General features: G+C 37.8%; 2 protein-coding genes across 2 annotated transcripts in view; both read left to right on the forward strand.

Moving 5' to 3' along the window:
- Positions 1-13,787: 13,787 nt before the first annotated feature.
- On the forward strand, positions 13,788-17,414 carry LOC106098922 (uncharacterized). The gene is made up of 6 exons (XM_019364309.2): positions 13,788-14,112; positions 14,674-14,934; positions 15,012-15,102; positions 15,327-15,416; positions 15,522-15,585; positions 15,675-17,414. Exons 1-6 carry the CDS (start codon positions 13,788-13,790, stop codon positions 15,708-15,710), a joined length of 867 nt encoding a protein of 288 aa, XP_019219854.1. The 3' UTR covers positions 15,711-17,414.
- Positions 17,415-26,797: 9,383 nt separating this feature from the next.
- Positions 26,798-27,058, forward strand: part of LOC102076153 (sialic acid-binding Ig-like lectin 12) — a 39,394-nt gene continuing 39,133 nt past the window's right edge. The window contains exon 1 of the mRNA XM_019364308.2: positions 26,798-26,993. Coding sequence (XP_019219853.1) covers positions 26,948-26,993 — 46 coding nt within the window. The 5' untranslated portion in view covers positions 26,798-26,947. The remainder of the gene's footprint in view (positions 26,994-27,058) is intronic.

Genomic DNA, 27,058 nt, shown 5'->3' on the forward strand with positions numbered 1-27,058 from the left:
AGCACTTATCTACTCCCTCAGTTTTCAGCCGATTTTCTCCGTTCAAACTCTAAACTGTTCTGCTCTTTCTGCTAATGCCGGCTATGACTTTTGGTGTTTATTACTGTTATACTTTTTAAAATATTACACTTTTTTCCTTTAATTTGTCCCATTGAAATGAATGGGAAACTTCCACAATTCTTCTAAAACTTGCTTGTTTTTGAAACTTAACTACTTTGTCATACTTTCACCTAGAAACTCCATTCAAACTTTAAAATGTTCTCAGACTATTGGGCTATTCCTGAATGATTCAGCTTTTTCAGATCTTCTACCGTTTTAATTTTATACCTCTTTAAGTTTTCAGTTGCAAAACTGTGATTTTTCAGAAAATACATGCGTTGCTATGGTTGCTATGCAATTAAGTCAGAGTGAGTGCTGGTCCGTTCTGAATTTTCTCTTCATGTCTAAACAACTTCTTGCTACTGACTCAATTTCCACTCAACCCCCACAAATTATACATCAAAACGTAGGTATTTTTGCTGGCTTTCAGACAATGTCACTATCTTTATTGTGAGATTTACCGTTTTTTTGCAATTTGCCTCGGAGTGACACAAGGTCTCAATACTCCCCATTCAAAGTCTATGGGGAGGTTTTGAAATTCAGAGCTGAAATTCTGTAACGGGAGGCATTTTAAAATCGCCATATCTCTTTAACAAAGCAAAGTTAGGACATGAGGCTTGTGCCAATATATCTTCAGACACTGCTGACACTCACAGTGGAAGCAGTTTTTACAATTATCTTACCGTTGAGCAATGAATTACGTTTGTTTGAGGGGTGGAAATCTGTCCTTCTCTCAGTCTTCAAACTCTGGAAATGAAGCCGTTTCTTCTCTCGTCATATCTCCGCGACGGAGGTAGAACGAGCTATGAAAATCGCAGTCAAAATACACCAAAGTCCGCTGATTCACCCAGTACAAGAATTATGCTGCTAGCCCTCCTAGTTTTTGAGTTACACGACGTTTTGTAACTCCAAAAAACGGCGTTTTTCGCCTCTCACCGCGATCTATTTCTGACTGCCCAAGTATCTGTCTTTCAGACCGCCGCCCCCTTTCCAGGTGGCGCAATCAGTAATGACACGGCTCTGCAGCTCAAAGGTCGTGGGTTCAATCCCACCTTGGTCCACGTTTTTTTTTTCACTACAAATTTATACACTATCACAGACCTGTAATTTATATTGCTAATTTATTACAATTCTGCAAACTTTTATGATTTTAGCAGCTTTTCTAATATGGACCTCAGATTCTTGTCAACACCACATGGCAGAAATACATACAAGTAAACAGCCTGATGAAGCAGACAGAAGCAGTACCTCTGATTGGTGAATTTGAGCAGAACCAGGTTGTTCTGCCTCTTTTCAGCAGAAATTCTGCTCATTCACCTCTTTTCAGCGCAATGTTCTGCTTCTTTCCCTCTTTTCTGCAGAAATTCTGTTGATTTACCTCTTTTCTGCAAAATTTTCAGCCCTTTTACCTCTTATGAGCACAATTCTCAGCAGCTTCTGCTCATTTCACCATAATTGTCAGTCTCTCCATCTCCTTCCTTGTGAGAGTCAGTTTGGCACAGTGAGATGAGTAGCCGCCTTGAGCCCAGGAGGGCGGGCCAGGTTCGAAACATAGACTGTCTGCAACATAACAGTATATCTGTTATGTTATAGTATTACTACTAAGTCACAGTATTTCTGCCAGTTCGTATTATTTGTACTAAATCATACTACTCGTGCCAAATCATAGTATTTGTTGCAAATCATAGTATTCAAACCAAAATATAGTATTTGTACCAAAGCATTGTATTTGTATGAAGTACCGTATTTCTGCCAAATCATAGAATTACTGCAATTTCACAGTATTTTGAGGAATCCCTTTTGTGATAGTATTACTTCTAAGTCATAGTATTTCTGCTTTGTCATAGTATTTGTACTAAAACGTAGCATTTCTGCCAAATCATAGAATTACTGCAATTTCACAGTATTTTGAGGAATCCCTTTTGTGATAGTATTACTTCTAAGTCATAGTATTACTGCTATCTCATAGTATTTGAGTGAAATTACAGTGTTTCTGCAAAAACATTGTATTTCTGCTAAATCATAGTATTTCTGTTATCTTAGAGTACTTGTACTCAATTATAGTATTTGTGCCAAAGTTTAGTATTTCTGCCAAATCATATTTATGTGAATTTGTACACTGTAATATCGCTGTATTACGTAGTGTCTAAGTAGGAGGCTGACTGTTACTAAGTGCATCAGTGTACATAGGTCATCTCTTGTGTTGGAGTGCCCTCTTGTGACGCCTTTTGGGTAGTGCCTTAGTAAATGTGAACACTGCAAAGAAGTGGTATCAGACTGGTTTGTAGTGGAGGAATTTGTTGCCAGTTTCTTTCATCTTTAATCCGTATTCATGTTGTAATGTAGTAACTTTTGTGGCACAAATACCACAATATGGCAGAAACACTATGTTTTGGCACAAATACTTTGATTTGGTATACTTTACCTTCTTCACCCCTTTTCAGCAAAATTTTCATTTTTTTCACCCCTTTTCAGCACAAATTCCATTTTTTGGGGCTGTTTTCAGAAAAAAAAAAACTCTTTTCAGCAGAAATTCTGCTGATTTACCTCTTTTCAGTGCAATGTTCTTCTTCTTTCCATCTTTTCTGCAGAAATTCTGCTGATTCACCTCTTTTCTGCAAATATTTCAGCTTTTCACATCTCAGCACAAAACTCAGCAGCTTCTGCTCATTTAGCAAAATTGTCAGTTTCTCCATCTCTTGTGTTTGTCGGAACAAGTTTAGTTCAGTGAGATGAGTAGCTTCCTTGAGACCAGAAGGGCCAGGTTTAAATCCTGGTCATGGGATTTGAACACCTGTTTTCAGCACAAATCTCAACTTATTAGCTGTTTTAAGCAGAAACCTGTTTTACGCAGAGAAACTTTTTTAACTCAATTTCAGCTTTTTCACCCCTTTTCAGCAAAATTTTCAGTTTCCCAGCTTTTTCAGCTATTTTCAGCAAAAACATCTTTTCAGCAGAATTCTGAAAAGAGTTCTGCAGAACACTTTTCAGCAGAACTTCTGCTGACTGAACTGTTTTCAGCAGAATTTTCACCTCTTTTCAGCCCAAATTCTGCTTGTTCACCTCTTCTGCAAAATTTTCAGCCTTTTCACCTCTTATTAGCACAAATCTCAGCTGTTTTCAGGAAAAACTCTTTTAAGCAGAAATTCTGCTGATTCACCTCTTTTCTGCAAAATTTTCAGCCTTTTCTCCTCTTACCAGCACAATTCTCAGCAGCTTCTGCTCATTTCAGCAAAATTGTCAGTCTCTCCACCTCTTCTTTGTGAAAATGAGTTTGCGTAATTGAGAGTGACTTTGGCACAGTGAGATGAGTTACCGCCTTGAGACTAAGAGGGCCAGGTTCCAATCCTGCTCAAGGCAACATTTTTTTTTCACCACCATGCAACTTTTCATCTTTTTCAGTTTTTGAGCAGACAGCTTCAGCATTAAGGCATCCACACAGCATTTTCGCAGGAAATGCAAATTTTTCTAGTTCTACTTTATTCTTATTGTGTGGATGCTTTATGCATCCACACTATTGAGTTCCTGTTTCTCTTTATTCTTTATACTTTATTATTATTCTAGTTGCCACTTTTTGTACGTTTTTTGGCACTTAACTACTTTAACAATTTTCAGCCGATTTTCACCGTTCAAATTTTAAACTATTCTGCTATTTCTGCTAATGATGGCTATGACTTTTGGTATTTTATGCTATTATACTTTTTAAAATATTAAGCTTTTTTCCTTTAATTTGTCCCATTGAAATGAATGGAAAACTTCCAAAATTCTGCTAAAACTTGCTTGTTTTTGAAACTTAACTACTTTTTCATACTTTCGCCTAGAACAACCATTCAAATTTTAAAATGTTCACAAATTATTGTGCTATTCATGAATGATTCAGCTTTTTCATATCTGTTACCATTTTAATCTTATCCCTCTTTAAGTTTTCAGTTTCATTTTTGTGATTTTTCACAAAATACATGCGTTGTTATGGTTGCTATGCACTTGGCTTCCAGTGTGCCACTGAAGGTTTTGCAGTCTTCTCTTCATGTCCGAACAACTTCTTGCTACTTGCTCAATCTTCACTCCACTTCCACAAATTATACATCAAAACGTAGGTATTTTTGCTGGCTTTCAGAAAATGTTACTATCATTGTTGTGAGATTTATAGAATTTTGGCAAATCTCCTCAGACCAACACAAAGTCTGAAAACTCTCCATAGAAAGTCAATGGAGAGTTTGTTCAAAATCACTGCTTGATTTCTGCAATGAGAGGCATATTCGAATCGTCATATCTCCTTAACGAAGCGAAGTTAAAACATGAGGCTTGTCCCGGTATATCTTCAGACACTCCTGACGCTCACAATTCAAGAATTTTTTTCTTACCTATTACCGTTCTGAGATGAGTTAGACTTGTTTGAGGGTAGGAAATTCATCCTTCGCTCAGATTTCTTCAGATTTCAAACTCTGGAAATGAACCACTTTTTTCTCTCGTCATATCTTTTTTTTGGATTTCCACAGAGACCTGAAAATTTCCATGACTGTTCACCAAAGCCTGCTGTCTCTTACGGTGAAAGAATGATATCGATACTCCAAATAGATTTAGAGTTAGAAAGCGTTGTTTGAGGGCAAGTCAAGGCAGTTTTTGCTTCGCCTCTACTCAGTTATGGTGCATTAGAAGTCAAATATCTTTAATAATTCATATTTTAATGATAAATTGTTAATACTGTAAGATTCCCCCATCTCTTCTGAACAAAACGGTGTAAGAATGACCGTTCTAGCCCCTACGGTTAGGAAATTATAGCCATTTGTTTGAGAGGAATCCTCACTATGAGAAATAGACTGCAAAAATCCTGCCTCTCTCTGTTCTGAGTGTGTGTAAAAACGGCTGCACCTGTTTTGGCGGGAAAAAGTACACAGCCTCTCTGATTGGTGGATTCAAATTTAGCAGCTCCCAGGCTGCTTGAATGACCTAGCAAGTTGCTCCTCTCTCCCTGTGTGTGTGTGTGTGTGTGTGACAGAGAGAGAGAAAGAGAGGGCGAGACAGAGTTTTTATGGGAGCATCTTATTGTATGATTTAAATTCAATATATTTAGACTGGTTGACTGAATTTGATCCTGTGTGTGTCTCTCTGTGCATGTGTGTTTCCATATGTTTCCATATTTGTGATTGTGTGACTGTTACACTTTTTTTGCTGAGTTTTTTTTTCATTTAACAAGTACATTTGAAGGACCCTTAGCATGTTCAGCATTTTTTCAGCTGTCCAATTTGCTTTTCCAATTTTTCTGTTTAAGTTATTACTATTGTGCTGAATCATACTATTTCTGCTATTTTATAAGATTTGTGCTAAATATAGTATTTCTGCCAAATATAGTATTTCTGATTAATTATAGTTTTTCTACCAAATCATATTACAGAATTTTTGCTTTTTATACCATTTTTATAGGATATTTATATTGCTTAATATAGTATTTCTGCTTTTTATAGGATTTGTGCTTAATACAGTATTTCTGCTAAATGTAGTATTTATGCTTAATCACACTATTACTATATATTTGTGCCAGCTTCCCAGCCAGCCAATCATATCTGCGGTCTGCAGTTTCTTCTCTCGTCATATCTCAGCGACGGATGTACAAAGGGCAATGAAAATCGCAGTCAAAGTACACCAAAGTCCGCTGATTCACCCAGTACAAGAATTATGCTTCTAGTCCACCTAGTTTTTGAGTTACATGACGTTTTGTAACTCCAAAAAACGGCGCTCTTTGACTCTCACCGCGATCTAATTCTGATTGCTCATCACCCTGTTTCCCAAGAGCTCACTGTCTTTCCCACTGGCGCAGCTGGTAATGACACAGGTCTGCAACCCGAAGGTCGTTGGTTCAACTCCACCTTGGACAACATGTTTTTTGCCCTACAAATTAATACACTATCACAGACCACTAATTCATATTCATCATTTATTACAATTATGAAAACTTTTTACCAGCTTTTCTAATATGGACCTCACATTCTTCTTAACACTCCATGGCACAAATACTCTTCCCTTTAGGCTCTGTGAATGTGTGTGTGTATCAATATTTCTCCCATTTTAAAGTATTACTCCTCCATAATTGTATTTCTCTTAAATCAAAGTACTTTTACTACATCTTAGTACTTCTGCTCAATCATAGTATTTCTGCTAAATTATAGTATTTTTGCCAAATCATGATTTTTGTGCCAAATCATCAGAATCGTGTTTATTGGCCAAGTATATGTGCAGACAAATACAAGGAATTTGGTTCCAGTAGATGGTGGCTCTCGAGCACAGCAATGTAAATCTCACACACACACACACACACACACACACACACACACACACACACACGCACCCACACACACACGTATCTATATATACATTACACATGCATACACATACATACACAAAGCTGTGTAACCCAACTACAAATAACTAATCTAAACGTATATACATAAAATACAGAAATGAAATGAGGTGGAATGAATACTACAGAATGTACATAAGGTGCAGATGCAGTCTGGCAGTGGGAGCAGTGTGACAGTTCAACTGTTTAGAAGGGAGATGGCGAGGGGAAAGAAACTGTTCCTGTGTCGGGTGGTCCTGGTCTGCAGGCTTCTGTACCGTCTGCCAGAGGGCAGCAGATCAAAAAGTCTGTGTCCAGGGTGTGAGGGGTCTGTGATGATTTTCCCTGCCCGTTTCCTGGTTCTTGAGAGGTACAGATCCTGGATGGAGGGCAGGGGGGCGCCGATGATCCTTTCTGCTGCCCGTACAGTCCGCTGCAGTCTGCACCTGTCCTGTTTAGTGGCTGCACCATACCAGACTGTGATGGAGGAGCACAGGACAGACTCAATGACTGCAGTGTAGAACTGGATCAGCAGCTCCTGTGGAAGACTGTACTTCCCCAGTTGTCTCAGGAAGTACATCCTCTGCTGGGTCTTTTTGAGGATGGAGTTGATGTTGGTCTCCCACTTCAGGTCCTGGGAGATGGTGGTACCCAGCAACTTGAAGATCTCCACAGTCGACACAGGGCTGTCTGATATGATGAGGGGGGGCAGAGTTGAGGGATGTCTCCTGAAGTCCACTGTCATCTCTACAGTTTTAAGAGTGTTCAGCTCCAGATTGTGCTGACTGCACCAGAGTACCAGCCGCTCAACTCATCATAACATTTGTGTTATGTTATAGTATTACTACTAAGTGGAGAAATTTCTAAAATGTTACAGTATATGTGCTGATTACAGTTTCTGTATAATAGAATTTTGGCAAATCTCCTCACACCAACACAAAGTCTGAAAACTGCATAGAAAGTCAATGGAGAGCTTGTTCAAAATCATCGCTGGATTTCTCTAATGAGAGGCATTTTCAAATCGTCATATCTCCTTAACGCAGCAAAGTTAAGACATGAGGATTGTGCCAATATATCTTCAGACACTCCTGACGCTCACAATTCAAGAATTTCTTTCTCACCTATTACCATTTGGCCATGAATTGGGTTTGTTTGAGGGTAGGAAATTCATCCCTCGCTCAGATTTCTTCAGATTTCAAACTCTGGAAATGAGGCACTTTTTTCTCTCGTCATATCTTTTTGATGGATTTCCACACAGACCTGAAAATTTCCGTGATTGTTCACCAAAGCCTGCTGTCTCTTACGGTGAAAGAATGATATCGATACTCCAAATAGATCTAGAGTTAGAAAGCATTGTTTGAGGGCAAGTCAAGGCAGTTTTCGCTTTGCCTCTACTCAGTTATGGTGCATTAGAAGTCAAATATCTTCAATAATTCAGATTTTAATGATAAATTGTCAACACTTTAAGATCCCCCCCATCTCTTCTGAACAAAACGGTGTAAGAATGACTGTTCTAGCCCCTACGGTTAGGAAATTATAGCCATTTGTTTGAGGGGAATCTTGACTATGAAAAATAGACAGCACAAATCCTGTCTCTGTGCTGCATGTGTGTAAAAACAGGTGCACCTGTTTTGGCGGGAAAAAGTACACAGCCTCTCTGATTGGTGGATTCAAATTCAGCAGCTCCCAGGCTATTTGGCTGCTGCTGCTGCTAGTGTGTGTGTGTGTGTGTGTGTGTGTGTGTGTATGTGTGACAGAGAGAGAGAGAAAGAGAGGGCGAGAGAGCGTTTTTATGGGAGCATCTTATTGTATGATTTAAATTCAATATATTTAGACTGGTTGACTGAATTTGATCCTGTGTGTGTCTCTCTGTGCTTGTGTGTTTCCATATGTGTACATATTTTTGATTGTGTGACTGTTATACTTTTTTTTGCTGATTTTTTTTTCATTCAACAATTACATTTGAGGGACCCTTAGAATGTTCAGCATTTTTTCAGCTGTTCATTTTGCTTTTCCAATTTTTCTATTTCAGTTATTACTATTGTGCTAAGTCATAGCATTTCTGCTGCTTTTCAGTATTTGTGCTTAGGCAAGACACTTCACTCGTTGCCTACTGGTGGTGGTCAGAGGGCCCGGTGGTGCCAGTGTCAAGCAGCCTCGCCTCTGTCAGTGCGCCCCAGGGTGGCTGTGGCTACAACGTAGCTTGCCATCACCAGTGTGTGAATGGGTGAATGACTGGATATGTAAAGCGCTTTGGGGTCCTTAGGGACCATAAAAGCGCTATATAAATACAGGCCATTTACCATGTCCATATTTGTAATTGTGCAAGTTATTACTATTATGCTAAATAACAGTATTTCTGCTACTTTTCGGTATTTGTGCTAAATACAGTATTTCTGCTAAATCTTAGTATTATTGCTTAATCATATTATTTGAGCAAAATCATAGTATTTGAGCATATTCTTTCTATTTGTGCCATAGCATAGTATATTTGCTGAATTACAGCATTTCTGCTATGTTGTACTATTTGTCCTAAATCACAGTATTTGTGCAATGTTTAGGTATTTTTGTTTAAATAAAGTATCTATGTAATCTTGTACCATGTTTGCTAAAATCCTGTATTTCTGAAAAGTTATCTTGTTTCTGCTAAGTTACAATATTTATTCTAATTTCTGCTGCTAAGTTCTGCTATGTTATTGTATTTCTGCCAAGTATTATGTTTTCTTTACGTTATTGCAGTTCTGCTAAGTAATTACATTTTTGCTAAGTTCTTATGCTTCTGCAAAGTTATTACAAGTTTTTGCAAAGGTTTTACAAATTCTGCAACTTTTCACCTTTTTCAGCTAGTTTCAGCTGACAGCTTCAGCTTTACAGCATCCACACTGCATTTTCGCAGGAAATGCAAATTTTTCTAGTTATTATTATTCTAGTTGCCACTTTTTGCACTTTTTTTGGCACTTTTCTACTTCCACAATTTTCAGCCGATTTTCACCGTTCAAATTTTAAACTATTCTGCTATTTCTGCTAATGTGCGCTATGACTTTTGGTATTTTTAACTATTATACTTTTTAAAATATTAAGCTTTTTTCCTTTAATTTGTCCCATTGAAATGAATGGGAAACTTCCGCAATTCTGCTAAAACTTGCTTGTTTTTGAAACTTAACTACTTTTTCCTACTTTCACGTAGAACAACCATTCAAACTTTAAAATGTTCACAAATTATTGGGCTATTCATTAATGATTCAGCTTTTTCATATCTGTTACCGTTTTACTTTTATCCCTCTTAAAGTTTTGAGTTGCAAAATTGTGATTTTTCAGAAAATACATGCGTTGTTATGGTTGCTATGCACTTGGCTTCCAGTGTGCCACTGTAGGTTTCGCAGTCTTCTCTTCATGTCCGAACAACTTCTTGCTACTTGCTCAATTTTCCCTCAACTTCCACAAATTATACATCAAAACGTAGGCATTTTTGCTGGCTTTCCGAAAATGTCACCATCATTGTTGTGAGATTTATAGAATTTTGGCAAATCTCCTCAGACCAACACAAAGTCAGAAAACTCTCCATAGAAAGTCAATGGAGAGTTTGTTCAAAATCATCGCTTGATTTCTCTAATGAGAGGCATATTCGAATCGTCATATCTCCTTAACGAAGCGAAGTTAAAACATGAGGCTTGTCCCCGTATATCTTCAGACACTCCTGACGCTCACAATTCAAGAATTTTTTTCTCACCTATTACTGTTCTGAAATGAGTTAGACTTGTTTGAGGGTAGGAAATTCGTCCTTCGCTCAGATTCCTTCAGATTTCAAACTCTGGAAATGAACCACTTTTTTCTCTCGTCATATCTTTTTGATAGATTTCCACAGAGACCTGAAAATTTCCATGATTGTTCACCAAAGCCTGCTGTCTCTTACGGTGAAAGAATGATATTGATACTCCAAATAGATTTAGAGTTAGAAAGCGTTGTTTGAGGGCAAGTCAAGGCAGTTTTTGCTTTGCTCTACTCAGTTATGGTGCATTAGAAGTCAAATATCTTTAATAATTCATATTTTAATGATAAAGTGTCAACACTTTAAGATTCCCCCATCTCTTCTGAACAAAACGGTGTAAGAATGACCGTTCTAGCCCCTACGGTTAGGAAATTATGGTCATTTGTTTGAGGGGAGTCGTCATTATGAGAAATAGACTGCAAAAGTCCTGTGTCTCTCTGTGCTGCGTGCACCTGTTTTGGCGGGAAAAAGTGCACAGGCTCTCTGATTGGTGGATTCAAATTCAGCAGCTCCCAGGCTGCTTGACTGAGCTAGAAACTTACTTCTCTCTCCCTGTGAGTGGGTGTGTGTTTGTGTGTGTGTGTGTGACAGAGACAGAGAGAGGGAGAGAGAGAGAGAGAGAGAGAGAGAGAGAGAGAGAGAAAGCCTTTTTATGGGATGATCTCATTGTAAAATTCAAATTCAATATATTTAGACTGGTTGACTGAATTGGATCTTGTGTGTGTGTGTGTGTGTGTGTGTGTGTGTGTGAGAGAGAGAGAGAGAGAGAGAGAGAGAGAGAGAGAGAGAGAGAGAGAGAGAGAAAGCCTTTTTATGGGATGATCTCATTGTAAGATTCAAATTCAATATATTTAGACTGGTTGACTGAATTGGATCTTGTGTGTGTGTGTGTGTGTGTGTGTGTGTGTGTGTGTGTGACAGAGAGAGAGAGAGAGAGAGAGAGAAAGAAAGCCTTTTCATGGGATGATGTCATTGTAAGATTCAAATTCAATATATTTAGACTGGTTGACTGAATTGGATCTTGTGTGTGTGTCTGTGTGTGTGTGTGTGTGTGTGTGTGTATGTGTGTGTGTGTGACAGAGAGAGAGAGAGAGAAAGCCTTTTTATGGGATGATCTCATTGTAAGATTTAAATTCAATATATTTAGACTGGTTGACTGAATTGGATCTTGTGTGTGTGTGTGTGTGTGTGTGACAGAGAGAGAGAGAGAGAGAGAGAGAGAGAGAAAGCCTTTTTATGGGATGATCTCATTGTAAGATTCAAATTCAATATATTTAGACTGGTTGACTGAATTGGATCGTGTGTGTGTGTGTGTGTGTGTGTGTGTGAGATGATCTCATTGTAAGATTTAAATTCAATATATTTAGACTGGTTGACTGAATTGGATCTTGTGTGTGTGTGTGTGTGTGTGTGACAGAGAGAGAGAGAGAGAGAGGGCGAGAGAGCCTTTTTATGGAAGCATCTTATTGTATGATTTAAATTCAATATATTTAAACTGGTTGACTGAATTTGGTCCTGTGTGTGTCTCTCTGTGCATGTGTGTTTCCATATGTGTACATATTTCTGATTGTGTGACTGTTATACTTTTTTTTGCTGATTTTTTTTCATTTAACAATTATATTTGAGGGACCCTTAGCATGTTCAGGATTTTTTCAGCTGTCCATTTTGCTTTTCCAATTTTTCTATTTAACTTATTACTATTGTGCTAAGTCATAGCATTTCTGCTGCTTTTCAGAATTTGTGCTAAATACAGCATTTCTGCAAAATCATACTATGTCTGCTATTTTATGAGATTTGTCCTAAATACAGCATTTCTGCTAAATCATACTCTTTCTGCTATTTCATAAGATTTGTGCTAAATATAGTGTTTCTGCTATTTCTGCCAAATTTAGTATTTTTGATTAATTAGGGTTTTTCTACCAAATCATAGTACAGTTTTACTGCTTTTTATAGGATTTTTAGAGGATATTTATATTGCTTAATATAGTATTTCTGCCAAATATAGTATTTCTGCTTAATTATAGTATTTCTGCCATTTTATAGTATTTGTGCTAAAACATAGTATTTCTACTAAATGTAGTATTTATGCTTAATCATACTATTTGTATATATTTCTGCCAGGTCCCCAGGCAGCTAATCCTCTGTGAGGACTGATACATATAAAATTTACATATCAGGGCCTGCACGGCTTCCCAGCCAGCCAATCATATCTGAGGTCTGCCCTTTCTTCTCTCGTCATATCTCAGCGACAGATGTACAAAGAGCAATGCCAATCACAGTCAAAGTACACCAAAGTCCGCTGATTCACCCAGTACAAGAATTATGCTTCTAGTCCACCTAGTTTTTGAGTTACACGACATTTTGTAACTCCAAAAAACAGCGTTTTTCGCCTCTCACCGCAATCTAATTCTGACTGCTCATCAGCCTGTTTTCCAGGCGCTCGCTCTCTTTCCCAGTGGCACAGTTGGTAATGACACAGGTCTGCAACCCAAAGGTCGTGGGCTCAATTACACCTTGGGCAACATGTGTTTTTTCCCTACAAATTAATACACTATCACAGACCACTAATTCATATTCATCATTTATGACAATTCTGCCAACTTTTATGATTTTAGCAGCTTTTCTAATATGGACCTCAGATTCTTGTTAACACTCCATGGCACAAATACTGTTCCCTTTAGGCTCTGTGTATGTGTGTGTGTATCAATATTTCTCCCATTTTAAAGTATTACTCCTCCATAATTGTATTTCTGTTAAATCAAAGTACTTTTACTACATCTTAGTACTTCTGCTCAATCATAGTATTTCTGCTAAATCATAGTATTTCTACTATATTATATTTTTCTTTCTAAATATAGCATTTCTGCTATATAATTGTATTACTGCTATGTTATAATATTTGTGCTAAACCAGAGTATTTCTGCTGAAACATAGTATTTCTGCCAAATGATAGTATTTCTGTCAAATTACAGTATTTGTGCTAAAACATAGTATTTTTTTTTTTTAAATTTCAATATTAATAGTAAATTACAGTGTCTCTGGTAAATCGCAGCATTTCTGCTATGTTGTACTGTTTTTCTAAATCATAGTATTTCTGTAATGTTTAAGAATGTTTGGCTAAATATATTCTTTCTGTTATCTTATACTATTTCTCCTAAATTCTTGTATTTTTGAGAAGTTATCGTGTTTCTGGTAAGTTACAATATTTCTGCTAAGTTCTGCTATGCTATTGTATTTCTGCCAAGTATTATGTTTCCTCTAAGATATTGCAGTTCTGCTAAGTTACTACATTTTAGCAAAGTTCCTTTGCTTCTGCAAAGTTTTTACAAATTCTGCAACTTTTCAGCTTTTTCTGCTAGTTTCAGCAGACAGCTTCAGCGTTCCAGCATCCACACTGCATTTTCGCAGGAAATGCAAATTTTTCTAGTTTTATTTATCTTTAAGCTTGAAATCAGACTCAAAACCCTTTACTGTGAACAGTTTATTAAGTTGACCAAAATTTAAAGTTGCATAAAACATAAAATCAGCAGCTGTACTGGTTAAGTGCATTTGTATTTCCATTACAGTAAACTTACTGCCATGATGGAGTTCTGGTTTATGACCACAGTCTTTTTTGTTAACACAGGTCAACCCGATTTATCTGTGCAAGAGGAGGTAAAGGAGGGTGAGAATGTGTCTGCATCCTGCTCCGTGTTTCACTCCTGCCCCACATATCCACCTTCTTTCATCTGGAGTCACTCTGGAGAACAGCACGATCAAACACAGCAGCTTCATGAAGGCCAGTGGAATTCAACATCTACTCTGACCTTTCACCCAAACCGCTCTGATCACAACAAGCCTTTAAAATGCAAAATAACATACCATCATGGGCTGTACGTGGAAACCTCTAAGATACTTCAAGTAAAATGTAAGTATACTGCAGATTTACCAGGGTATTAACCATTGTAAATAGTATCCAGCTTTTATAAACTAAAATATTATTTACAATTATATTAAAAAATAAAAACGCAATACAATCAATAGCAATCAATCACACTGCATGCTTATTTCACACCCAGGCATATCTTTGCTACCGTTCAGGGCCCTGTTCATTTGAACCCTCTTGGGTACTCCACACAGTGATTACACTCATCGAACAAACGAGAAGGGTCAAAAGTACTGTAAGAATCACCTAGTGTATGGAGAAACAATAGCATCAACAATTTATTATGTTAGAAGTAGTTTTTCTCCCAAACACAGCTGTGTTACACATGAAAACATATTTATTACTTCATAACATTTGCAATTTCTTGCAATAGTTTAATTATCAGGGGATTCAAAGTAGTCACTAAAAAACTTAATACCTGAATTGCTTCAGTGATGCTAACCCTGTCAGCAGCTATGAGTGGCACAGTTAAACTGTCAGCAGAAATGCAGTAGGGCCCCTGTACTGCACTGCCATGTCCTATTATATTTCTTGTCCTTAAAGATGCCCCTGACATCAAGACTTCCTCAAAGTGCTCCTCCGAGGGCGGCGTGGTAAAGTGTGAGTGCATCGTAGAGTCCGAGCCTCCCAGCATGGTCTATTTTATTCTTGGTGACAGAGTCATGCAAAGCAGCAAAGCAGAGAAAAATGGCTCTGTTACTATTGAGACTCTGCAGACAGACTTTGGGTCTTTCAGCTTTGTGCACTGCCTGGCAAACAACAGGCTGGGATATGACAACATCTTACTCTCTTTACCTGTTAAAGGTAAGAAAGACTTAGGATGGGTTGATCTCTCTATTTTTACTTGTTTAAAATACTTAACATAGTTTCTTTGTCAACAGACAACATGCAGAATATTCTTATCTCGTCTGGAGCAGGTGTGATTTTGCTGATTATTTTGATAGGAAGTGGAGTGGGAGTTGTTAAAAAATGGTAAGTTGTCATGAACATAATCATTGCAGATAAACAAGTAAGTCATGTATGTGGGAGAATCTGTAAATGTTGCATATGTCTCAAATAATAGTCACAATCATGATTACAGCTATATGAGCACCAGAACAATTTTTTCTGTCCTGACAGCCGGTCTTTAATTTCAGAGGCTGTGAAAAGTGTCAGTTGTCTTTCTCATTTAACTAAAAACATGTTACTGCCAGCAGGGGGAGATCAAGAGACACAACAACCACTAACTTGAGCACCATGATGTCAGACAGACCTGTGGAGCTCCCTCATAGTGGCCCACCAAAAAGGTTTTAATTCTTCACTTCTGTTTGGAAAAAAAAAAAAAAATCTTACTCATAAATATAATTTTAAAGATGTGTCACTTGTTTTAATATTAGCTTTTCTTTCTGCAGGAAAATGAGCCGTAAGGACATCCCTTCCCCTGATGTGTACACCAATTATCCTGTCTATGGCAACGTAGGGATAAGTAATGTTTTCTTCATTAGTTCATTCATATTGTGCATGCATGAAACAGGGGAGTGAATTAATCTTGTTTCTCTGTGCAGACTGACTGGGATGAGTCAATATACGCCAATGTGTAGCATGTGGAAGACCAGCTGCAGTCCATGTTTGTGTCCTGTGATATATGAGTTAACAACGAGTCAAGGTTTTTTTTCAGTCTCATTCATTTTTCAATATTTATCACCTACATCTAACATATATAATTCACATTTTATTTGTAGAATACAATAAGTAAATATTAATGTCTAAAACTGTGATAATCTTATGATTCCTGTTATAAACTGCAAAAAACTGGAAGAAAGTCATTTCATCAGAAATCAGGTTTTTGGGGTTTTTTCTGTCATTTGTAAATATTTTGTTTATGAGAGATGGCACAATATCATGTGATCCCATTAAGTCTGGTGATTTTAGTTTTGTTTTTGTGAGTTTTTTTTTAATTCCTGTGAACAGTTCCTCTATCCAATCTTTAAATGACACAGTGCTGCCACCTGGAGCTTATTTCTCTCTCTCCCTCATTCGTATATATATATATATAAAATCAGTATATCCATGTAAATCAGTGACTGAACTCATATTATCCAGCAACTTAAGTTTTAAATATCTGCCCACCACCTCGAAGGCCAAAACTGGTTAAGATATTCCTTGATTAAACTTTGCATGTAGATTTCAACGATAAAATGGATAATTGATAGTTTATTCTCAGTGTTAGTATAATTCATAATCCTTTGTATTGTGATCCATATATTCAAATGTTTTCTGTTCCAGTTGATCATACTGAGCAATCTTTTGACTGATGCAGATCTTTTCTCCAGATGAGTTGTTTCTTTCAGTGTGTGTCATAAGTAAGTTTGTGTTTGCTTGTTATCTTGTTTATAGTCCCGTTCATGTTACTTCTTGATATTTTTTCCAGATCGTCCATATTTTTGATGACCAACACTTGAGCTTACACTGGGGATCCATTTAGTTTGATGAATATATTGCAGCTTGTAGTCCAAGTACTTTAAAAGTTTCCCAGTGTTTTTTAAAGGTTATGTGCTTCCCTGTTTGCATTGTGTTTGGTTAGATCCTCATTTATAAAGACAATATATCCTTCAGATTTCTCCCCCGTTTCAGCAGTGTGTTCTTGTGCTTCAACATGCTGCCCAGAACTGCCATTCACTGGACAGTTTCTCCTTGTCACACCACTCTCAGTTAACCCTGGAGATATTTATCTCTTTTAAGTTCTTTTTGTATTTTTGGAATTTCAGCCCTGGAGTGAAAAAGTCCAGGATCAGGGCTGCAGATGCTGTTCATCCATGGGATCATTGTCATGCTGAACAATGAATCTGCTGACAATCAGATGCTTTCCAGATGGGATTCCAGGATGGATCAAAATCTGATGATGCTTTTCTACATTCATAATTACATCGATTTCATTGGTCAGTAGATGGCTCAAGTGAAGGGCCAGATGCATTTTTCAGGTCGTCTTTTTTTCTTTCTCATTTCTTTCTCATTTTTGGGGCATGCTATTTCTGCTAATGCCCTCTACCTGTCCAGTTTTAAAAGACACACTGCACACCATGCGAAGATATCCACACCTTTCATCTAATAACTTTTTGGGAATCACGTTGTCAGTACAAAAATAATATTGCATAACTTTTTGTTGTTTATAAATGTACTGTCTAGACACAATTCATTCTCTGTAGATGTGCTTTTGGTCAAATAAATTCTATCCATTATCATACCACAACAGGATGACATTATTCCTTGCAACTCCTGAACAGTAAAGCTGTACAGATGTTTAAAGTTTGACATGTGATATGAATTAACATTTAGAGGAAGAAGTTATATTGAGGTAATATTATGTGAAACATGAACTTGGTTCACATCATATTCGAAATATCACAGAGCTCCGTTCCTCTTCCCCTCATCATAGAGAGCTTATTTATTTATTTTGTCTTTTGATATCGTCATATTCTAACTTTACTCTCAGTTTTCTGTATTTTATTTTATTTTAATTGTATTTGTAATTATTTTTATTTATTACATACCACGTGTTTGCAAGCAGAATACAAAAAAGACAAAACATTGCCGATGTGATCAGTTGTCCCCTATTAAAAACTTTCTAATTAGTCTTCCCAGACAAACACAGAAATTCCAGAAAGAAGCAATTAAAAAACTTGATGTTGTTTTTTTGTAGTGGGTTAGATTTGGCTGATGTTTGGTTATTGCATGGTGTTTGTGAACGCAGCATGAACGTTTACGCCTAATATAAGGAGCAGCTGTAGCCTACCCCCAATTCCTGGCAACTTGCACTCATTCCTGTTGAAGGCGGTGAAGATCACAAGCTGTCTTTAAATATTGCAGATCGGCTTCATTTCTCCTGGCAATTGCTCAAAGCTTTGTAACTGTAAAAGGGTGGTAAGTAGGATCCTGACTGTCTGCAGTTTGGCTTAAAGTAGCGTGGACCCTGGGTAACTGCTTTCTTTCTCTTGTTACAGGCCTACACGCAAGGGGTGGGTTTTGATTATCGATTTATCGATTAAAATTGATTCTAGCTTGGATAACGTGATATCGATTCATTAAAATCCTGAATCGATTTTTAAATATAACTAAATTTTAACAACCACCAAACTGCTAAAACAGTAAATGAGAGCAGGTACACGGATTCTGCACTAAGATGTAAACACAAAACACGGACCCGCCGACGGATCAGAATCAGTGAGATGTCGCCTTTCTCACCCGGCAGCACGGACACGGCCGGGGCTGAAGGCCGACAGCTCACTGACTCTGATGTTTCGGCGGGTCCGCGCTTTGTGTTTACGCCCTACGCTCGATTCTGAAGCTGTAGGTTTTATCTCTCTCCAAACAATATTGTAACGTTCTCAAGAACCAGACGTTTTGGTCTCAGTTTGTCCGTTTATTCGGTGACATAGGCAAACGGGCCGTTAACTCCGGGGAGAGTGCTCTCATACAATACGTCACTTCAGCCCCGCACAGTCACACACAACAACAAGGACCCCCCTCCCCTTCCTGCACACATTAGCTGTGTCCCAAAACGTAGGCTGCATCCTTCGGAGACCGCATTTGAAGGCCGATTACGTCAAAGCCAGGCGACGAAGGCTGTCCCAATTCGTCGACTCCTTCAAATGTGACCCACAAATGCGTCCTTCATTTCCCTGAATTTGAAGGATGGGTGGGGTGTGTCCTTTGTGGCCCACCATATCCCAGAATTCATAGCGCAGCCCAGCCAGTTCCAGTTTCCAACAATGGCGGCTGCTACTAAGTTTTAATATTACTCTTATTATTCTTTCTGGGTCACAAAATAAACTTTTAACATATTTTCAGAAAGTAGCCGTGTAAACTTCAAATATCTGCTTGGTTTATCAAGACATCGCATATTTGCAAAAGTGCTCCGACGTTTTCGGAGATGTCTGTTACCCACCAGCTCGATAGCTAACTGGGGGGTTCAATGGTCACTCGAGCCGGCGAGAGCAGCGGACTCCCGGCTAGATCGTTTTCAGACCCCCGCTGTCTTTCGCTACTCAGGTTAAACATGATATGTAAGTTACTCGGATAACTTAAAAATGTAATTGTTTGGCTTTTTTCTGTGTTTTATTTGTTCCGGAGTAAATCAGTTTGGCTGAGATCAAAGTTATTAGATTAGATTAGATTAAATAAAACTTTATTAATCCATCGGGTGGGTTCCTCCGGGATTTTCACACAGCTGAATAAATGTCAAAAAGAAAACTGATTAAACAGAAGTGTGAGACGGTCGAGAATTTACTCCAGTGTCCTGTTATATTTTAGATAGCAAGGAGCAGACAGGTGAGTTTATTAAACTCCACTGAGACCGCGGTGACGCAAATCTGGAGGCTAGACTATCCCATTTCACAGCCTCGCACTTCCGGCTTTCTCGGTCTTCGACGGACCCGGTCCACGTAGACCGCGAAGGCCGGGTCCTCCGAAAGATGCAGCCTATGTTTTGGGACACAACTATTAACTCCCCTTTTCCCTGCAGCACAACCAAACATGTAACTTAAAGAAACAACAGCGTGCAGAGATAACCAACCTGACTGTAACATAACATTTAACCATCATTACAATATTGACTGAACCAGCAGCAAAAGAAGATCCAAACTACGCTTCACATTTCGCTTCACATAAACATCGTCATGAATTCTTAGTTTTCCTCTTTTGCTTTCACCACGATAAAATCACACTTCCTGCAGAGCTCGTTGTCTCTCTCTCTCTCTGTGCACTTCAAGAACAGTTTCCAGTCTAAAAATCTCTGTTTTCTGCATTATTCGCTTGCTTATTAGGCACAAGTCTACCGTTTTTAACAGCGCTGTCGGCCGCTGTTTTTTCCTTTTACTTTTCCAACAAGAAAGCCTCATTTCTGCCGTTCAATAGATTACTGAACAAATTTAAACTTTTTAAAATTATGCAAAATTGCAAAACGCTTGGCTGTGTCTCTAATAAAACTTCTATAACTTTGCTCTGCTTCACTTCAGCAGCATCAGGTAATGTTCATGTGTTGATTAATGGTTTTCTTTCGATTTTGATTTACTGCATAATATTTTTAAGGTCATCTGCTATAAAATCCCAGGCCAGGAAAATCTCCTTCATGTTTTTCTGTGTTTTATCCTCAGTTACTTTGACACAAAGGCATCTGCTGTGATGCTTACACCTTTGATAAAGTCTCGCAACTGTCAGCTTTCTTTTTATAGACCAAGGGCGTAGATTTGGTTTTGGCATTGGTGGGGACTGATGATTCAACCACCGAACCCTGCCCTGTTTCTTTCTTTTTTTTTTTTCCTTTTTGTCTTTGCTTCTTGATTAAAAAAAGGAGAAATATAATTGCCTACATATGCTATTCTACATGCTTTTAAACCATTTAATATTACAATCCATAGTTTTATATGTGAAATATATAATGTTCAATTACTATTAAACAAATGACTAAGTATTTTAGACTTTAGTTTACTTCAGCCATATTCCATATAAATCAGGTATCATACAAAAATAAAAATAGCTTCAAATACAGTCATGACAATAAAAGAATATGACTTTAAGGACTTAACAACATTACTTCAGTTATAGTACACCAACATGTCTTATACATTAGCACTAAGGGAACCTGGTGGACATTGTACAGCCTCTGTAAACTAATATCCTGGCTTGCTCGAGGCTCCGTTTTCTCTGACAGTTTCAATCAAAATTAGAAATGCTACTCTGGGAGACTGAGATAACTAATAGTGCTGCCTGTTGTGCAGTTAGTTTCCAAAACACGTTATTCATGGTTACATACAATTTTAGACTGATGTGGGCCAAAGCCTAGCATAGCCTGTAACGTTATTGTGATGGACACATTTTATGAGTGAACTTGACTTTAAGTGACTTACAGGTTTCTTTGAAAAATACTTTGTTATATCCAGGTTCTTCCTTTTTGCTGCCATCCTCCTCTCCTCCTTGCAGGTCCGCGCAGCGCAGGCTTGTCGCTGCTATAACTAAACAGAGCTCCCTGAAAGGCACAGCCAATCACATTGGCCATATTTGTCACATGGAGTAGGACTCCAGTAGAGAATGTAATTTAACTCTTTCTGCACTGCTGGGTGAATGAGACGTTGACAGATCGTTTTTTTCTTTCTATCGGGTTTGTTTTTCTTTACTTGAAGAAATGAAATTATTGGTGGGGACAATTCAATAACCGCTGGATATTGGTGGGGACATGTCCCTTCCGTCCATGCCAAATCTACGCCCTTGTTATAGACAAAAAAATATGGAAATGTACTGATGCGTGATCAGAATTATAATATTTCTGACTGTCTGAGGCAAAATTTCCCCGAATAGAATCAAATTGTGGATCGAATCAATTTGGGACCTTGTGAATCGGAATCGAATCGATTCTAGAAATCAGTGACGATACCCAGCCCTTCTACACACTGCTGCTGTCTTGTTGTAGCCTTGTTGTTGCTTGGTTGCTGTCGTGTTGATTGGCATTTGTTTGTTGTTTTATAGTGTTTTAGTGTTAATTGTTTGTTATATTTTAATCATGCTTTTAAAAGGAGTTATATGTTAAAGGCTGTGTGTGTGTTGGTGCGCGTGTGTGTTTACTTACTGTTTCTGTGAATGCCTGTGAATATACACACCGGGAAGAAAGTATAACACACCATTTAAGTTGCAGAGTGGCAGTGAGCACTGCAGAGAGACTGCACGGGTGAGTAATTGGGGACACCCTTGGGCACTCCTCCCTGTAGGTTGCCTCCCCAAGTGGTGGTCTCCATCATTTTGTTGAACTATTTTAATGAGCTGATATTTTAACTAGGGCAGCATCGAGGCTGCGAACTTTGTTCCTTTAAGTAATGTTTGTCAATAAGTGTCTTAATTAACTGTTCAGTATTGCCATCCCTGCAACTTAAGTTGCTGCCTTCTCTGCAGCTCTTTATTTATATTTGTTTTCTCCCGTAATATGTGAAATGGACTTGTCACGCCTCTGCTTGTTAATAACGAACCTGTGTGCCATTTGTAACTGTTACAATGCTTACACTGGCTATTGTACTCCCCCCCTAGGTGGCGTTGTCAACACCATTTAGTTACCTTTACCAGTTTTCCTCCTTCACGCTGCCACATCGTAGTCAGTAGTTTCTGTTTCATTCCTAAGTCCGAAACGTTTGGTGTGCATTTGGCTCTGCGTCCCATCTCTGTGCCGCACTCTGCCCCCCTGGCTTCACGCCTGCTATTCTAACACTGTGGAGAGTGGGATTTATCCATCTGAAATCCTCACTCCACGAGCACACAACAACATAGCAAGTACACAAACACCAACTAATGTAGTAAAATAAAAGATGTACTCGAACATTGTGTTTACCTACACGTGTGTACCCATATAAACACTTTGTTTTTTTTGTTTTTTTGTTTTTTTACAAGAAAGCACAGAGTAAGGGTAGTGTAGTTTTGTGTAGTGTTACTGTGATGGACCGAGCAGCGAAGGAAACTTAGGCACAGGTTAAGTCCAAAAAAAGGATTTTTTTTTTATTTAACCCAAAAACATAATTGGTTAAATCATGCAAAAAGAATCAAAATCTTGGGCCCATAAAAGAGGTCAAAATAAGATAGCTCTACTCAAAGTTAACAAACCACACTGATAACGGAAACAAACTGACCTAACTTAACAAGACAAAGGGGAAACTTAGATAGCGGCTGATCAGCCCACAAAAACACAAGAAAGGGTAAAACACACAAAAGCTAACTAAAACTAACATAATGAACTCCAATTCCCCCCCCCATGGTCCAATTTGCAGTCTTCCATTAAAGCTTGCTCCGCCCCTTTTCCACCTCTTGGTTCCTCAATCAAGGGACTGGAGCAGCTGCAACTAAGGCTACGTTCACACTGCAGGTCTTAATGCTCAAATCCGATTTTTTTGTCTGCTTGTTGACACTACAAACAAAATGCGACAGCAAACGCGCTCTAGTGTGAACGCTCAAAGCAGCCCGCATGCGCAAAAGAAGACGTCACACACAACTTGCTCTGTTTAGACCCACACTGAAAAAAAGGGATTGGCCAACTCTTGGATTTACGTAAGCATCTTGCGTGTATTTAACATAAGTGCCTCATGCTTTAAAGTTAAGTGTAACTATATAGTGTAGAAACTACATGATATGCAGAGAGGCTAGATTAAATTGTTCATATCATGTTCGAGTGAAGTAAGTCAATAACTTTCAGTCTCGTACGCTTTGGATCGTGGTTTCAGGAAGGCATCCGTCTCAGTCAAATCAAGCAAATTGGGTGGTTGTTACATTAAAAAAGTCTGACTTGTAATTTGAACACAATAATATCATGTTTCTATAAACGTAATTAAATCATGAAGGATCTGTATGAAATTCAACAACTTAATTTGTTCTTGTTGAGATGACATGATACAATCTAGTAAGAGTGGTTAGTTGCTGATCTCATGAAATTCACAAGATCGCACGAGATGTCAAACTGCAGGGAAATCACTGGAGTTATAAGAGGCAGACAACTACACACACACCACGTGTATGCTGTCGCTATTTATTGTGGATTAACCTGTCAAGGACAAAAACGTACAACAAAATTCTGCATCAAGCCTTGAAATCATAGCTTTCCTACTTTTGTTAAGTCCGGATTGTTGGCATGGTGGTTAGTGCTGTTGCTTCACAGTAAGACGATCCTGGGTTCAAATCCACAATCTGGCTAGTTTGGACTGGTTTCTCTCTGGGTATTCTGGTTTCTTCCCACAGTTAAAAGTCATGCAGTTGTTAGGTTAATTGGTGATTCTAAATTACCTGTCAATGTAAGTGCAAATGGTTGTTTGTGATAGACTTGTGAGTTGTCCAGGGTGTACCCTGCTTCACAACCTATCACTTCAGAGTTATTTCCCAGCCCCCCTGCAACCAGGATAAAGAAAGGAGGATGGTAGTTGTTTAGATCCATTCAATTTTTATGGTAACCAGGATCTAGACTTTGTTGAACATTATATAATATGAAGAGAACATGTAGTATTTAAGTGACCAAGTAGTATTGGGGTATAAGTTATTGAATAGTGTTGAAATAAAATGACAAAATTGTGAAGGATTAAAATATTCCAAGAGCTCAACTTACTTCATCTAAACATGTTTCAATCGCGTTTTATGAACTCAAAATGCACGTTTATTGAATATGAAAAAGTTGTGTTGATTGAACTCAATTGTTTAAGTTTCTGCCAAAGCAAAACGTTTGTGTGCAACCAATGTCCACTATTGAATCAAGTAAATCCAACATGGCCTTTTTTTCAGTGCAGAGCATACAGTATTGTTTGACTGATTGCCCTTAATATAAAGACTTCGGACTTTATGTTTCCCAATTTTTGCTTTAAGTTATTTTGTTATTTACATAATAATGTAGATAACCTAATAATTATCCTTATTGCTGTTTTAGAGAAACGGTGCTTCAAAGGATAGTTGCAGATTTCTGTCAGAATCTGCAGAAAATACAGTACAAATAAAATGTTCACGTTTCTCCAACGTGGTCTTCCCAACAGTTTCACCGTATGGCCAGGAAGCGTTCGCGATGTCTTCTCCGGCGCTGATAATTGGCGTCTGTCTTGTGTCAGTGACGTAAAAGACGGATTCAATGCGACATGACCGTTCAAACAGCAGTTTTTTGACCCTATGCGACCCATATCCGATCATGGTATGACTGTGTGAACGGCACAAATCCGATATTTTCAAATCCGATCTGGGTCACTTTCGTATGTGGTACTGAATCCGATACATATCCGATGTTTTAGAAAGCGACTGCTGTTTGAACGGTCATGTCGCATTGAATCCGTCTTTTACGTCACTGACACAAGACAGACGCCAATTATCAGCGCCGGAGAAGCCAGAGGACATCGCTAACGCTTCCTGGCCATCCAGTGTAGATGTCAGTGAAACTGTTGGGAAGACAACGTGAACATTTTATTTGTACTGTATAATCTGCAGATTCTGACAGAAATCTGCAACTATCCTTTGAAGCACCGCTCCTCTCTAAAACAGCAATAAGGATCATTATTAAGTTATTTACATTATTATGTAAATAACAAAATAACTTATAGCAAAAATTGGGAAGCGTAAAGTCCGAAGTCTTTATATTAAGGGCAATCAGTCAAACAATATTGTTTGCTCCGGGTCTAAACAGAGCGCGTTGTGTGTGACGTCTTCTTTTGCGCATGCGGGCTGCTTTGAGCGTTCACACTAGAGCACGTTTGCTGTCGCATTTTGTTTGTAGTGTCAACAAGCAGACAAAAAAATCGGATTTGATCAAAAGCCTAAGCCTAAGGTAACTCAGAAAACAAAAGATTAATCATTCATAACAGTGTAAACTAAAATGTGCACACTTATTTTAGAATGCAGTGTTATGTGGATATGTGAATTAATTCTGAACCAAACCAGTTATTTGTCCTGTAAATTAATTCCTATATTTAAAGAAAAACAAATGTGAATGCAATGTTATGTATAAGCCTCTACACTAACATGGTGGATATTACCACTGTGTGGCTGTAAGTGCAGCCATCACAGTTACAAAGTGTTATATTCACAGGTTGTTGCTCACATTACTTTAGAAAAGCCACAACATAAAGAGTGAGATCTTGATGCACTGTCATGTGACATTGCACTTTACTAAAACAGAGCTTCGAAGAGAAACATTGCTGTCAAATTATAAATAATCCATTAATATTTAGGCATTCTATATACCAAAGAAGCTGGTTCCCTGTTAATTTAATGAGAAATTTAATAGAGCTGAAATCCAAACAACCAGAGAAATATTTAAATTAGGTTGAGTTTTTTTTGTTTTTTTTGCAATTTTATTTCTTTAGATACACAAAAAAGAAATGTTTTTTTCCACCGTCACAATTTTCGAGGCCACTAAAAATATTGGGGTGGCACACCATACACAGAATTTCCAGTTTTATTATGCTCTTGTCAAATATAGGTCACTTTAAATATGTCAAGAAAGAAAAGAATTATAGTCATAGTTAATTTTCTGCTATTAACATTGATAAAACTGAAAATAGGTAAATATGAAAACGAAATATAATTTTATAATATAATATATTTTTTTTTTACAATAACTTGTTTAAAGGAGGAATAAATATCAAATATTAATTTTTTGATGCACTGTAGGGTGTCCTTTTCTCACTTGTGCTCACATTTACTCTCGGGGGGACCAGTGAATTTTGGGGGATGGATGTGGGGGGGCTGTGTAACCACAACTCACTCTGAAAATGTCAAATATAAAACCTAAAAAAATACATACAATGATTAACCCTGCCATGTATGAAGTAGTACAACTTCAATCAGGATTTTTGTTTTAAGTGTTTTTATTTATCTTTAGGCATGAAAAGGTTAATAAAAATACTTAAAAAAAAATCCTGATCGAGGTTGTCATAGTTCATACATGACAGGGTTAAATAACAGTAATTACAATGAAACGTCATACATCAGTAGTAAGATTAAACGACCAGTGGGTGGCAGGGTATGGAGTTACACATCAGTGTCCAATGTAGTGGTTTATGTGCAAGTATACCACCAACACTGACACAAATACAAGGAAACAGCCTTTGAATAGCTGTCCACTGTAGTGACCACTATGAATGAAAGGGTTAGTCTAATTTTCGTCTCCATTTTTATTTTACATAACATGCAAAAAAAATAACATGAGTGTGATAAAATAGTTGCAGAACGTGTGAGGACAGTGGAAACTTCATGTCACGTGTTTCTGAAGGAAATTAAAAAAAAACCCACACAGACGTCCTTGTCACCATATTTGTTGGCGTGGCAGTGAGAAGAAAAGATGATCTTACAGTGGTCTTTGTTCTTCATGTACATTTACATTAAAGGTATGGATAGTGTATACCTTTAAAGTATAGCTGTAATCTTTAATTCTCACATTTTCATACATCTT

Source organism: Oreochromis niloticus, linkage group LG11, assembly GCF_001858045.2.
Source record: "Oreochromis niloticus isolate F11D_XX linkage group LG11, O_niloticus_UMD_NMBU, whole genome shotgun sequence".
Taxonomy (NCBI): domain Eukaryota; kingdom Metazoa; phylum Chordata; class Actinopteri; order Cichliformes; family Cichlidae; genus Oreochromis; species Oreochromis niloticus.

Excerpts from the sequence above, each read along its gene's own strand:
- LOC106098922 (XM_019364309.2), top strand. The coding sequence starts at position 13,788 with ATGGAGTTCTGGTTTATGACCACAGTCTTTTTTGTTAACACAGGTCAA. Across the intron at positions 15,417-15,521 it reads CATAGTGGCCCACCAAAAAG|GAAAATGAGCCGTAAGGACA; the intron begins GTTTTAATTCTT and ends TTCTTTCTGCAG. Across the intron at positions 15,586-15,674 it reads ATTATCCTGTCTATGGCAAC|ACTGACTGGGATGAGTCAAT; the intron begins GTAGGGATAAGT and ends TTCTCTGTGCAG.